General features: G+C 34.1%; 1 protein-coding gene across 1 annotated transcript; it reads right to left on the bottom strand.

Moving 5' to 3' along the window:
* Positions 1 to 2,175: 2,175 nt before the first annotated feature.
* LOC130969116 (gamma-soluble NSF attachment protein-like) lies at positions 2,176 to 9,044 on the bottom strand. Its single transcript, XM_057894710.1, has 9 exons — positions 8,767 to 9,044; positions 8,280 to 8,347; positions 8,086 to 8,170; positions 7,796 to 7,954; positions 6,557 to 6,694; positions 5,121 to 5,199; positions 4,111 to 4,190; positions 3,676 to 3,805; positions 2,176 to 2,448 (listed from the first exon to the last, which is right to left on the bottom strand). The coding sequence occupies exons 1-9, from the start codon at positions 8,811 to 8,813 to the stop codon at positions 2,344 to 2,346; spliced, it is 891 nt and encodes a 296-aa protein (XP_057750693.1). The 5' UTR covers positions 8,814 to 9,044; the 3' UTR covers positions 2,176 to 2,343.
* Positions 9,045 to 15,997: the final 6,953 nt, after the last annotated feature.

The following is a 15,997-nucleotide window of genomic DNA, read 5'->3' as shown; positions in this document are numbered from 1 at the left end:
CTTCTCAAGAAGATGTTGCTGCAGATTCTGGCTGTGGATTGTAGACAAAGCTAATTGTTGCAAAGTGAAAAAGTTGTCTTCATTGAGTTTGTCTGGAATCGCATAGAATAGTGATTTTTGTATTTGATTAGAAGCAATGAGGGCCATGAGTTAGAAAAGAAAAAGAGGCTCTGGATACCAATGTGAGAATTACGCAGAGAACCAAAAGGGTCTCAATAATGGTTTGTTAGTGAGTTATATATACAGCACAGCCCTAAACAACACAATCAAGATTGATTCAAGAATTGGTAAATTAGGTTATAACAAAGAAACCAATTCTGTTTTAGCTGTACTAGTACTACTACTGTCTACACCTCATAATAGCTAGCATAAATCTCATTTCATTCCTATTGTTTCAGCTTTGTCTTGGCCTTTTCATCCATACGAATAACACACTGATTAGTGAATTTACCAAAACTATAATCCATGGCATAATTAGTCAATTAGTGAATTTTACGAGCTTTCTAATTAACTAGAATGAGACCCACGGGCCGGTAAATTAATGACAGTATATAATAAATATTAAAAATTGTTATGTTTTGTAGAATTAAATTAAATGTGTAAACTAAAGTTAAATTTAAAAGGTATTTTATTTAAAATAATTTATAGTACAAAAGATTTGGATATTAGAGTTGTATGTACAAAATGACATTTTTATTGGTTGTTGTTAGAGTTGCTACTTTCTTTTTTTTCTGTGTAAGTTCTTGTGAAGGCATGTTCTTTATAAATTATTGAATTATATGTACTTTTTATTGTATTGTTTGTTTCGTCTTTGCAAGTATGTTCTTCTTCCGAAATTGTGTCTTGAATTTGTATAATTTTCTTTCTCTTTAATCTCTTGATGGGTATGTGATCTTCGTCTAATAATATTAGTGTTGGCAAAATTGGTTCCTATAATCAATGAATAATTTAAATTAGAAATAAAAATGATGTTTAAAATAACTAAAATTAGTGATTTTTTTTAGTATTACCTGTTTTATTTGTTGTAATGGGTGTTGAAATTTAGTGTGGTTGGAACAAATGTCTTGCTAACAAATGGGTGTTGAAATTTAATGTTTTTGGTTAGAACAAATGTCTTGGTAACAGTGTATTGTTGAGAACTTTCTTTAAGATTAAAATCATTTACATTGACTTCAAATATAAGTGAGGTTGCACAAATTTTTCAATTGGGGTGATGCTTCAATGTCATTACTTTTCTGGAGTGTCATTAGATTTGACGCAGTTGTACCCAACATTTTTTTTTTGTTTCGCCATCAAATAGTACAAAAGTTATTGTACCACTTTGATCAGAAACCTTTAATTGAATTTTGAACCTAAAATAAGTATTGGGTTAGTCACTAATAATTTGATAGATTGGATTATGAAAAGTATATAGAGTTACCTTATTGTTGGATATTGTGGTGTTTGATTACATGTGCCACAAATGTAGTTATCTTCTTTTTCATATGCTTTTTTCATACACTTTTTACATTCAACATAGTTATCTCCATTGAGTAAGTTTGAGATGTTGTGTAGTTCAGAAATAAATTTTTTGAAGAAATAGTGATAAGAGACTTATATAAATAGTTCAAATAGTATGGAATTTGAATATTTGTAACGTAAAATTTATTATAATTAATAATATTATTATCACGTTTGTAATATGGATGTTTATTACATTGAATGAGTTATTTATAAAAATTAGTATATTAATTATTGGAGTTATAAATTTCTTGTATTGTTTACAACGATAAAATATAATAAATATAGGAATATAAATTTAATGTCTTTGTAAGTTACAATTTTGGTTAGACACTATTAATTTCTAATTTTTGTCGTTGGTAATTATTGTAATATTTTTTGTATATTTTTTTTTTTTTGCTGATTTGAAAATAATAGATGATTTGACAAAAATTGAATAGTTAATTTTAAAATTTTAACAAGTAAGCAATATTACTAACATGACATGAGTAGAAAAAGAGAAATAGCTTAAAAATAATGTGGGTAAACTTATGTATCTATTTTTATATATTAAGAATAAATTCATAACATTTCCTGGTGATTAGTGAATTTACTAAAACTATAATCCATTGGTTGAATTGTGCAAAATATTTAGTTATCAAATAGAAAGACAAGGTTATTGACAAGTGATCAACATACTCAGCCAAATGAATATACCTGCATTCCACATGTACCGGTACACAATATGATGTATTTATCAAACAAAAGAACAAATAAATGGAGATCTTCATCTCTTCTACAAATGGACATAGGTTATAATAATAATATTTATTTATTTTAAAAAGCTATTAGTCTATTAGATGTTTATGTCAGATCATTTTCATCAAGTGGTGCTTCTTCCCCTTCAGCAGTTTCGCCCTTTAGTGCGCTCACATCGCCTGTTGGGAGTTTCCTTGCAAGCTTAATGATCTGCAGAATATACCATGTCAATCAGAAGTAACAGCATAAGTGAAGCAATTGAAGACGATTGTCAATGTTCAGCCATAATAGGGAAGCAATTGAAGACGATTGTCAGGACATGAGGAAAACAACTGCACAAGGCATGGGGCTTCCTTAGGCTGCGTTTGTTTATAAATACATAACACTGAGACATAGACACAAAGACACATCGTATTTGGCAAATAAAACATGAACAGAGACATTATATCCTGAGATACTGAATTAGTATATTTTGTGTTAGGAAGGACACAAACACAGAGACGCTAAACGGAGATACAACGTATTTTTTCTTTCTTTTTTATTGTCACTATCAATTTTTTATAATTATATTTTTTATCATCCTATTTTTCTTTCTAAATTTTATGTGAAGAAAAAATTAAAGGTAAATTGAACTTTTATTATTTGTTCTATTTTATATTCAGTTTATTACCAAACAAAATATAAAAACATTAATTTTTGTGTCTCTATCCTTTGTATCTTATTCTCAGTATTCTGTCTTATTTTGTTCTCAAAACCAAATACAGCCTTACTGCACAAGGATCATAAGGTTTGTGGAATACTGAAATTTAATGCTCATGACAGGTCATTGCCAAAAATCATAGTTTAGTTGACTAAGCTTTTAGGCAAGCTGAAGCACATTAACTGAATATGTTCAAAGCATCTAAGATGAGATTCTACCAATTGATTCTACATGATTGATGCTACCCCCAACTATCCCTAATGTCTTCATTCTTAATTCTATTTAATCTAATGTGTTCACTAATCCATCTAAGCATTGTCATATCCACCCTATTTAATCTCATAAAACATTGTTGGTCTAATAACTGTTCAATAAAATTTACTCATTTATGGTAGTTTTATATCGTAGATAAAGATTCACACAAAATTTAACCTCCATTTTGACCACAATTCAATCCCATAATTCACATAACCATATATCTCCCTATCAATATGGATAATGGAACCACGGCACTTAAATAACTTAACTTGTTGTAACCTCACATTATAAAAACATATCTTAGATACGAAATGCAAAATGAACATCTACAGCACCCAAATAAGGGAGTTCCATGTCCTCAAGAGATCAGGAATGTTTTATGTTTTATGATTTATGTTTTAAATATGAAAACCATATGTACCAACTTCAAACAATTTAAAAAATTGGAAAAGTTGGCTCATGACAACTAAATCACCTACCACATGGTCAAGATGTGAAATAGTGCTCGACTGAGCAACACGTTTGATTTCTTCAACATCTCCATCTGTGTAAGCAGCAAGAAGCTTGCTAGCACAACGGTTCTGGTCGCTGCTGAGGAAAGCATCAACCCTAGAGACGCCAAAAGCATTTATGCCAGAAATTCATCAATTGAAATAATTAACTCAAATGAAGCACAAGATAAATTACTGAGAAGAGTCAATCCTAAAAACAACAAAAAAGTTATGCACACACATGCTAAGATGATATTGGAGCAAGAAGAAACTAATGGGAAATATATGAGCAAAGCTAATGACAACACCACTACCATCAATGACAATATCATTCTCTTTTTCCTATAATGATCCTATCATCCATATATAATGTTGATTTTCGCAGGCAAATCTCAGAATAAGGAGGAGGAGGCTGAAACTCACTGGGAAATGTCATTGTAGCACTTCTCTGCTTGCTTAAAGTCATGAGCATAAAGGTAGATAATAACCGCACTAAGATACGCCTGCATTTATGAGAAGGTATGTAAGAGAGAGCATTTCTCATATGAACATGAAATATACGAAAAGCTTTCCTCCTCTTGCAATATGAAGAAACCAATTATGCAGCAACTATGCACCAATTGTGGAAATGTCAAGTTGTCAACAGTTTGGGAACTTGGATAAAAATAATTCTCAGTCAAGAACATTCAAATATGACTGGTTCACTATTTACAGCCTGCTACCTTCTGAAAGCTCTTAGGTGTTTAACCCTGCTACTAAAAAATTTTCATTGGCTTCAATATACATAATAAGGATGAAGAACACTGCTGGCTAATCGAAAACCAGGTACACGAGAAATTCAACACAGAATGTTGTTCAGGAGGGCATAGAAAATAGGCATAACATCACAAATTCTGTGATAGTGTGCAATTGTGTCAGGAGTAGGAAGCACACGTTTAGCCTTGGATTATATTTGTAGTAGAATGTATTTGGAAAACACAACCTTAAGATAATGCCGAACTAGGAAGAAGATAAAGCAAAAATCACAGAGGAGAGAAGAGACGGAAAACACACAAAATATCAATAACTAATATACAAAATTTCAGTGCGCTAACATTCCAACACCAACTTGCTAATAAAATTTAAAATGTAACCTGACTTGAGCTCAGTAAATATTTCGTGAAGATTATAAGTTAATTACCAAATGTACTCTAAGAAGTAAGCCACAGGCAAAGCTGAATCCAGTTTTCCAAACAGGTAAATCCGCTAAATGCATAAGGCCAATACTCTTAACAAACCAAATATATAGCTCTCACAGTCTTTAAAATTTATCACATATTTACAAATTACCACCAAATTCCCAGAAGGGAGATCAAGAAAACAATCCCCTTTTCAAACACCTAGTCTCTGCAGTTTATTTTAAATACAGAATCCAAAACTAAAATACTTCAAACCTTGAATTGGCTATTGATAGCATTAGACTTCTCAGCTGCCAAGCCCAATTTCAACATGAGAGATGCAGCGTCTGTATATCTGTTTATCATAAAGGGTACCCAACATACACATGTTAAGATGCAAAGAACGAAAATGTTTTTTACATTCTAGAAACAAAATCAAGGATCCAGTAGCAGCAGTTCTTGCCAAACAAGTTGGCACAGATGTAATAGGACCAAGAATTCATAAACTTAGGAGAGGAACCGACAGAGAACAAATTAAGAATTGTTGTGTCTGGTTTCTATGCCGGATCACTGTCCCACTATTGGATAAAAAAATGCTAGCTCCCATCATATGTTCCCAGAGGCAGATGTGTCTGATGTAGCAAAATAAATTGTGGGTTTTTCTTTCTCTTCTTTTTCCCTTTTGTTTTTCCGGGGTGGAGGGACCTTAATACTTTCTTTCAACACATTTATCTGAATAATGGAAAATATGTGAAGTCATAAGTGTCATTTTACTTGCACCATCCCATGCAATTTCTAAGATGCAGACGCAAGCAACTTCGCGTAACCTGTCATCTTTTTCAAACCATGTAGTTTAAAATTTATCACGAATACTTGCTTACTTGCCTATACATTGCTCAGATTATTTTATTTAATACGTATATTTCTCTTTCCTGAATCTAAGATAAATCCCTTCCAGCCTCCAATTCTAAATTTTGCACTGTTGGACACAACACCAAAACAATTACCAAGATGGTTCTTAATCATCATCTCATTCGCAGGAAATCACATGAACCTCCAAGTCATCTGACTTCTAATCCCTAAAGTTTCAACGATTAAATTACATACTTTGTGCTCTGCCCTATTCATTTTGGCTATCACGACTCATCCTCGTCTATGCTACATGACACTCAACAAGCTGAACATACAGTAGGAACAGGCACAAAATTATAAAGAATGATATAAAAACATCTGCAAAAAAAGAATGCAACAAAATCAATTGTCATATTTGCCTCATGCTATATCAAATTTGAAAATGTAAATGAATTAGATATTATCTACTCACTTCTCTGTTGTAAACTCAGTCAAAATTCGCCTCATTGAATGAGATGTTTGATCAAAACATTTGATGGGTCCAATGCCTCATCCAGTGGTGAAAAAGTGTGTCTACTTAGTGTATTAGACAGAATGAGTACAAAAAATATTTCTCTAAATAAAACCTACGGAAAAGCATGAATAGACATCCAACTGAATGCACAAACAAAATAAGTACAGAAAATATTTTTCCAAATAAATAAATAAAACCAATGGAACAACATGAATAGACATCTAAATGGATTGCCAGACAAAATATAACACCACTAAAACCTTCACCTAAGTTGAAAATACTAAAGAAAAAAGAGTGGAGAAGATAGGACATAATCTTTATTTTCTAACAGTTTTACAGAACTTACTTCTCAAGTTTTATATAAACATTGGTTGCAGCACGATACAAATCAAAAGCCATTTGTTCTCTTTCATCCTCTTCAAGAACTGTACAAGCATCTGTATATAGCTGAATAGCTTCTTCAGGCACGGTATCTTCCAATGCACTACACAAAGGAAGTTATCATAATAAATTTGGGATAATAATAGAGAGCTATACTACTATATTCCTAATAAATTGTATCAGCCATGTAGATGCAATTAAATAGACTGATTAGTGTTTGTTTCATATAGCATCTATGGTACTACATGTTGACCAATTGAAGTAAAAAGGATGAGCCATCATGATGTAATCAATTGTCATTCTATACAGATAACTTCTAATTATTCTTGAGCAAAGTTCTTATTCCATTGGCAGTGATTATTAAATGAACTGAATACTAGATCCAAACACTTTTTTTATGGAAAGAAACTTTATTAGAGAGGGGAAAAAAAGGAAAAAGAAAAAATGGCGAGCAGAGACAGCTAAAGTGGGGATAGGATTTCCTTTGTCAGATGAAGGAACAATATAATTCATAAGAGAAGAATGATACAAGAACTCCTCCTTATAAGAACAACAAAACAAACATGTATCAATGAAGAGTAGCTTTCCATATTCCAATATCTCAACATTTCTAAGAGAGAAATGCCTCTAAAAGATCATGAGTTTTCCAACAAATAGAGGCCAAATGCCTAAGCTATCTTTGCTTGTCTAAGTATCTATCATAGAAAGTGCAACAGATATTCTCCAACCATATACTCCTGGGCATATATAGCACAGTGCAACAAGGCTTAGGCCAACTTCCATCTCCCAGAATCATCCAAACTAGTGAATAAGATAAGAGATCTTTTGAAACAGAAAAGGAATATTTATCATAGAATTTTTAAGTGATCAAGATTGCAACAATGTGTCTTAATCACTATCCATTTGAAAACCATCCTTAACCAGCACCTCGAACAGTGGATATAAACACAATAGACAATACTATCCCAAAGCATGCCAGGTCCAAAGAAACCTCTATAAAAGCAAGCATTGAGCTGCAAAGTCCAAATCAAAGCACCAAATATGTTCATAGAAACAACTAACTACAACAAGATTGTCGTCCTTGATTTTACTTGATAAACAAAGACAGAAGCAACTCGATCATAGTGGTTACCATATACTAGCTTATTGCCAATATTAAACACAGGATGTATTTGGAAATCAAGAGAGAAGAAAATCAGTTTACCGGGCTCCCTTGGCAAGGGCGTCGGATGCAGGCTGTGGTCTCCCACACTCGATGTACAATTCAGATGCCCTACGATAGAAATCGGCAACTTCTCTCCAGTTGCTTAGTTCCTTTGCTAACGCAGCAGCAGACTCCATGTGCTTAGCGGCATCCCATGGTCTAGTTCACTTGTCAAGGATAGATATAGAGCGCAACAGTCCAAAACAACAAATCTAACAGCATTTAGAAGAGCAGAGAATTATACCTAGATGAAGAAAACCATAAGCAATAACCAAAAAAAATAAGGATACGAAGAAAGCATCTCTTGTCCTTTTGAAGCTTTCTCATATGCTGTTTTGGCTTTCTCATAGTCCTTGGCAAGTCTAAATGCATTAGCTACAGCAAAATCGGATATTAGGTTAGTTATGTGTGCTTTCTTTTTTTTCTCTCGTAAAATTTCTTTGCACAAACAATCAAATGCTTAGAACACTGTTGAACATTTTACCAGCCTGCTCATAAAGAACTGTAGCACTTTTCCAATCCGCAGTCCACCTTGTGAAACTGAGTTTTGTTCTGAGTCAAAAAAGAAGCCGAAGGAAAATTCAAATCTATAATTTATGTAAGGTAAAAGAACCTACCATGTCCTTGTATCTATTGGGAATTAAAAATAACCCATTTTACTTTCAAGCTAAGACCTAATTTTGGAAATTGATTACATCCAACATCACAAGTGAAGATAAACATATCCCCAATGCTTAATTACGATACGAACATTTGTTCAATCCCATCATGAGGAAAATCCAACCAAATTACCAAAGTAACAAAATTAGAATTTGCATCAAAATCTTGATCGTTGTTACGAAGGAACGACTACTTGAATAGTGAGATCGAGTAACAAAGCGAGGAAGGATGCAGCTTTATGCGGCTATGTTTATGATTATGAATGAGAGAAAAAGTGAGAGAGTAAAATGAGAAGGGAAAGCAGAACGCACAGCTTATCAGCTTTGGTTATCAACTTGTTGGGATCAGAGGTGGACATGGTTTGGTTTGATTGAAGTACTTAGATTGGATGATTGAGTTGCGTCTTCTTTGAGTCTTTTCTCCTCCGATTCAAGTGCTGCGTTCAGCTTCCCAACCATCAAACGACACTCTACTCGTCTTGCTGACCAGTGACCACCGTTCTTGCTGCTGCTTTTCCAACTCCCTAAGTCTCGTTATTGGTCTCTTTTTTTTTTTTTTCGTTAGATTAGACAACCCAATTCTAGAAACACAATATATTTATACACTCTTCACATATTTTATCACATTTTATTCTTAATTGTATTTTCTAGGGTTTGAACCCTAAACTTTTAAAGTGGAGAAAAAGAGATATGCTATTAGAGTCGACTCATTGTCACCAAATTGATCTCTTAAGAATGAAAAAACAAACTTTAAAAATTATTCATGGACTAAACCACAAAAAAAAATGCATCTGAAATATTTGTACGCTGCCAAAACTGTCCCGAATTTTGTTATTGAAAAAAATATTATCAAATTATTTAAATATACAATAAAAATGTCTAATGTTAAATATATATCATTAAAAAAATTTAACAAATTAAATTTTGATATAATTTTTTATAAACATAATTAAAAAAATAAAATATTTATATTTTTAAAATTTGATGGCTTTTTACTAAATATATATTTTTCATAATTTTTTATCAACAATCAATAATACTTTAAAAAACTAAAAAAATCTAGAGATTAAATTTTTATTTAGTTTTTTTGTGTATATTTTTTAAATAGTTATCTAAATATTCTTATAAAATTTTGGATCAAATATATAAGCAGTTTGTTTCATATAAAAATCGTTCGTCTCCAATAAAAAAATTATTTTTTGGCTTTTTTTCGCATTTTTAAATATTTGAAGATATTTTGTCGATAACAAAATTTAGGAGCCTTTTTTCAGTGCCAAAATAATTCGGGTTCATTTTTTGTGATTTACCCTCAATCATTTTAATTAAGAAAATACAATCATGCTAGGTATACTCTAAAATTAGTCGTTAGAATATAATTTTAAAATATATAATATATATTAAAAATAAATTAAATTATACATGTGACGATCGGATTTCCTATCGGTAAAGAAATATAAAAAATATAATCACGTTGTAAGTATAGTTTCTAAACCAACAGAGAATCCTTTCGTGCAAAAGTTTTGGTTGTCACAACTAACAAACCCAGTAAAATTTATAAACCGAAGTATTCAAATCTCGAGTCGTCTTCTCAAGGATTTGTAGGAAAGTATGATTTATTATTGGTTATGGAAAAAGGTATATTTTTTTTTGTTTTTGAAATAGGGAACAGGTAATTTAAATGGCAAGAAAAATAAATTAATAATTAGAAAAGCTCTTGGCAAGGTATGAGAATTGGAAGTCCTATCCTAGTTATCCTTATCAATTGTGATGAGAATTGGCTTTTGCTCCCACTTGATCAACCTCTAACTATGAAGGTAGGTTAAGTGGATAAATCAATTTGATTCCTCAAGTCCTAGTCAATTCCTAAGAAAAGACTAGAGTGAGGAAAATTCAAATCAATCAGTAAAGAATTTCAATTTTCAATCATTAGCTGAGTTTGATAACTCAAGAGTCTCTAAATACTCAACCAAAGCTAAGAGTGTAAAAAGCTAAATTAAAATCATGTATCTGAAATACCTCAAATTGCATTAATAAAAGAAATCAAATCTAAAATGGAAAAGTTTATAAATTAAATTGGGAAAATAAATAAAAGGAATATTGAACCTGTAATTTGAAAAGAAGTAACCTAAATATAATAAAAATCCTAAATCCTAATCCTAAGAGAGAGAGGAGAGAACCTCTCTCTCTAAAAACTACATCTAATCCTAAAATTATGTATATTAGAAGTTGTGTATGAATTGTTAAATGAATGGATGGATTCCCCCACTTTATACTCTCTAATCTGTGTTCTCTGGGTTTGGATCTGGACCAAAAAGGGTCCAGAAATCGCTGGGGCCGACTTCTGCAATTTTCTGCACGTGGGGTCCGTCACGTGTTCACGTGGGTCACGCGTCCGCATCATCTGGAGTTTTTCTCTTCCACGCATCCGCGTAAATCACGCGTCCGCGTCAGTTGTGTTTCGCGCTAGTCATGCGTCCACGTCGTTCACGCGTTCGCGTCCATGCCATTTTGCGCAAGGCACGCGGTCGCGTCGTCCATGCGTTCGCGTCGCTGCTGATTCTTCAAAAATTCCATTTTGTGCGTTCCTTCCATTTTTACGTGTTTCTTTTTTGTCTTCTAAGTCATTCCTGCCCTATGAAACCTAAAAATACTTAACACACAAATCACGGCATCGAATGGTAATAAAGGATAATTAAATTTAATATTTTTAAAGCATAGGAAACATGTTTTCTCATGTATCATAAAATAAGGAAGGAATAGTAAAACCATGAAATTTACATGAATAAGTGGGTAAAAATTTGATAAAAATACTCAATTTAAGCACAAGATGAATCATAAAATAGGGGTTTATCAACATGTCACAAATATATGATAGCTTATTTTACTAGCTAATTTTAGCATGTAAATAATATTTTTGAAAAGAAGGTGAGGGAAAAATTAATATAGGTTTAGAAGTTGATATTTTTAAATATATTGCACTTTTTTATTTTTTAAAATTTGAAAATTATTTGTAAAAAATAAAGTCGAAGGATCTGATTTTAATATTATAAATTTTTTAATTTTTTTATTTGCAAAAAGTAAAATTAGAGGATCTAATTTTAATTTAAAAAATATTTTAACATTTTTAATTTTTAGAAACTAAAATCATAGCATCCAATTTTAATTTTAATATTTTTTGACTTTTTGGAATTCATCCGATTTCAATTTTGTAATATTTTAAAATTGTTTAATTTTCAAAAATAAAATTTAAAGAGTGTAATTTGTAATATTTATTTTAAATCATGTGTGCGATCTTCGCCGTATATTATCACCAGAAATTAAAAAAAATGGAGATATAGATTTTTAATTCTATATTATTGTGATATACACATTGATACAGTGATACTTGTCTTACACGCATAATTGTACTATATTAAAAATAATTTATAGTGAACAAGATTAAATTATTAAAAAAAATTAGTATAAAAGGATTCATTTCTATAATAATTAGTGAGAATGACCAATTTTTATTATGAGAAAATTTAGGAAATTAATTCTATAGGCAGTTAAGCAGCCATTTTTAAAATTTCAAAAACTAGGTTTACGCTTAAAAAATACATATCCTCTCTCCTATTTCTTTTCATTTCTCTTCTCTTCTTTCTTTGCGTTTTTTCTTTTTCTTCTTCTTTTTCTTTGCGCCTCTCCCTCCACGTCTCTTCTTCTTCTTCTCCGAATCACCATCACTTCCACCTTTCCAAAGTCGAGAAGCGACAAAATTCTTTGCAATAATGTTTGATGTTTCTTCTTTTTGGGTTTCAGATATTTTTTTAATAGTTTTAAATGTTTCTCTTTTTTTAGGTTCTGGATGTATCTTTTTTTTTTAAATTTAGATGTTTCTTTTGTTTAAATTTTGAATGATTCTTTTTAATAATTTTATATGTTTTTTCTTATATTTTTTATTGTCTATTTTCAGAAAAATATTCAAAACCTCTAAAATTCAAACATCTAAAATTTAGGTATAAGAAACATTTAAAAGTAATGCATTTTTTTACCATGATTAAAAGAGTTTTCATTGCAGTTTGAATTTTGGACCTATTTTTTGTTAGGTTTTGGAAGTTCTTTTACAATAATTTTAGATATTTTTTTTGTTTACGTTTCGGATGTTTCTTTTGGTTAGATTTTAGATATTCTGTTTACAATTATTTTAGATGTTTCTTTTCATTTATTTTTAGATGTTTCTTTTTGTTATATTTTGGATGTTTCTTTTCTATTAGTTTTGGATTTTTATTTTTAGTTTTTTTGAGGTTTCTTTTTGTTCATGCCCTGGGTCGAGCTATATGACCCGGGCTAACTAAAGGCAAGTCAACCGACCTCTTCGGGTCAAGGTTATCCGACCTCTTCTCAAAGGAGGTAGGCCAAATCACCAGGAGAGCCCAAAAAGGGCCTAAACGGAGGAACACGACCCAAGTCCAAAGGCAGCCTAAACCTAGAAAGATAAGGGCGGTTCCCTTAAAGATAAGATAACTCCACTCAAAGATAAGATAAGATAACTATCTTATATCTAGAAAAGGTCACTCTACAACATTATAAATACACTAGAGCACCCAGGTATAACTCATACTTGGATTCTACTAAAAAATCTGCTTAAAACCCGTGCTAACTTAAGCATCAGAGTCTCTTGCAGGTACCACCACCCTCCGGTGACGAAGGATCAACAACACCACCAAGTCTAACAAGTCGGACACAACAGCTCCGGCCACCATCGCAGATCTCGTCCGAGATCGACCTACAGTTTCAGGTAACCCTCGGAACATTAGCGCTGTTGCCGGGGAACCTGGAAGTCATCCCATTATCATGGCGGACAACCTTGATAACAACCACGACTCTGATCTAGAAAATAGGACGCCGCATAAGAATGCGGACACTACACCAAAAGATACTTCTCAACCAAACAAAGACAAAAATTCGCCAAGTACATAAATCATGAAGACGCTTCAAGCTCAACAAGATCGCCTCAAACAGCTCGAAAAAGAGGCCGAGAATCAACGGGAAGCTGAAAGAGACCTTCGGAGAGAAGCTAAGCGACGCCGCGAGTTAGAAGACAAGCTCCTAATGCTCGAGACCGATCTCAAAACCAAAACCATTCACCCTGGTCATGATGACAAACTAAAGAGATTATGAAAGCCAAAGTCCCAAAGGACTTCAAAGCTCCCAACATGACCCCGTACAACGGCACATCAGATCCAAGTCATCACCTCAGCAATTTCAGAAGTAGAATGTATCTCACCGACGCCTCGGACGCTATTCGATGCAAAGCCTTCCCAACAACCCTAACAAAGACAGCAATTAAGTGGTTCGACACTTTGCCCCTCAGATCCAAGTCATCACCTCAGCAATTTCAGAAGTAGAATGTATCTCACCGACGCCTCAGATGCTATTCGATGCAAAGCCTTCCCAACAACCCTAACAAAGACAGCAATTAAGTGGTTCGACAATTTGCCCCCCAGATCCATCACAAGTTTCGACGACCTGGCCAAGAAATTTCTTGCCTGATTTTCCATCCAGAAGGACAAAGCCAAACACGCCCCAAGCTTATTAGGAATCAAGCAAGGAGATCGGAAGAGTCTTCGTAGCTACATGTGGAGGTTCAACAAAGCATGCATGGACATACAAAGCCTACCAACAGAAGCAGCCATTATGGGTCTCATCAATGGCCTGCGAGAAGGACCTTTTAGTCACTCCATGTTAAAGAAACATCCATCATCTCTGGATGAAGTACAGGAACAAGCTGAGAAGTACATCAACATGGAGGAAAACTCTAGACTAGGAAAGACCTCAAAATCCGGATTCTCTTACTCCTCCCGGGATAAGGATAGGGAGTCTAAGAAAAAAGAAGATCAATACAGTGGGAAGCCTAAAAAATACAACAACTACACCCCCCATTCGGGTGTCTCTTGTGGATGTTTACCGAGAAGTATGCCATACCGAGAAGATCCCACCACCTCGCCCACTCAAAAGTAAGAAAGGAGGAGGAAATCGAACAGAATACTGTGAATATCACCGAATCTATGGACATCCTACCAATGAGTGATTCGACTTAAAAAATGTTATTGAGAAATTGGTAAGAGAAGGACGACTAGATCGGTATTTAGCCAGCAAATCGGATGAACCCCGAAAAAGAAGAAGGGACGAAGAGGTCGGACGAGGAGTACGACCACCTCGCACCCCGGAGAGACACGTTCATATGATAAACGGAGGATTCGCAGGAGGGGGGATCTCAAAATCATATCGCAAAAGGGACCTTAAAGAAGTATATCATGTCGAGGGAGGAGAAGGATCACCCGACCTCCCTACTATTATTTTCACCCAAGAAGACGCGGCAGGCATCATCCCTGGATATGACGATCCTATGGTGATCACTATCATATTGGCCAATGCTAACCTCCACCGCACACTGCTGGACCAAGGAAGCTCGGCGGATATCTTGTTTAAACCCACCTTCGATAAACTCGGGCTGTAAGAGAAAGAACTCAAAGCATATCCGAACAACTTGTTTGGACTAGGAGACACTCCAATCCAACGACTTGGATACATCTCACTACACACAACCTTTGGAAAAGGAACCCGATCAAGAACACTCAACATAGACTACATTGTAATCGACGTGAGCTCAGCCTACAACGCCTTGATAGGTCGGGCAACATTGAATCATCTCGTAGCAGTAGTTTCAACTCCACATCTATGCATGAAGTTCCAAACTCTAGAGGGGATCGCTACAATAAAAGGAGACCAAAAAATAACGCGACGCTGTTACAACGAAAGTCTGAACCTCAGGGGCAGAAGAGAAGAAATCCACACCATCGAGCTCGGTGGAGTTCGAGGTCGGGAAGAACTTCCTTTGCAACCTGAGGGCGAGATCGAAAAGCAAACTACTATTATGTTGTCATGCTATTCGGACTCAAAAACGCAGGAGCCACCAACCAAAGATTAATGAACAAAGTCTTCACAGACCATATCGGGAAACTCATGGAGGTATACGTGGACGACATGCTCGTGAAAACACAAAATGAGGAGTCGTTACTGTCTAATCTCGCCTAAGTGTTCGACACCATAAGAAGGCATGACATGTGATTTAACCCTGCAAAGTGTACCTTTGCAGTAGAAGCTGGCAAATTTCTGGGTTTTCTGCTAACAGATTGAGGAATTGAGGCAAACCCGGATAAATGCCGGGCCATATTAGACATGAAGAGTCTGACCTGCGTCAAAGAGGTACAACAACTCAACGGAAGACTGCCAGCCTTGTACAGATTTATAGCCGGATCGGCCATTAGATCTCTCCCCTTTTACGCCATACTAAGGAAGGGAAAGAGGTTCGAATGGACACCAGAATGTGAATAAGCTTTCCAAGATTTCAAAAGGTTCCTAGGACAACCACCTAGTCTAACTCGACCACGGGAAGGAAAACCACTTGTATTATACCTCGCAGTAGGAAATCGGGCAATAGCCTCTGCACTAATCAGAGAGGATGAAAGTGGACAACAACCCATCTACTTCATTAGCAAAG

This window comes from Arachis stenosperma, chromosome 3, assembly GCF_014773155.1.
Source record: "Arachis stenosperma cultivar V10309 chromosome 3, arast.V10309.gnm1.PFL2, whole genome shotgun sequence".
NCBI lineage: Eukaryota > Viridiplantae > Streptophyta > Magnoliopsida > Fabales > Fabaceae > Arachis > Arachis stenosperma.
This window is presented reverse-complemented; position numbering and strand designations above follow the sequence as displayed.

Coding starts and splice junctions, on each gene's coding strand:
- LOC130969116 (XM_057894710.1), bottom strand. CDS start 8,813: ATGTCCACCTCTGATCCCAACAAGTTGATAACCAAAGCTGATAAGCT. Junction 8,171..8,279: donor AGTTCTTTATGAGCAGGCTG/GTAAAATGTTCA, acceptor ATTTTGCTGTAG/CTAATGCATTTAGACTTGCC. Junction 6,695..7,795: donor GCCCTTGCCAAGGGAGCCCG/GTAAACTGATTT, acceptor TCCTTTGTGTAG/TGCATTGGAAGATACCGTGC.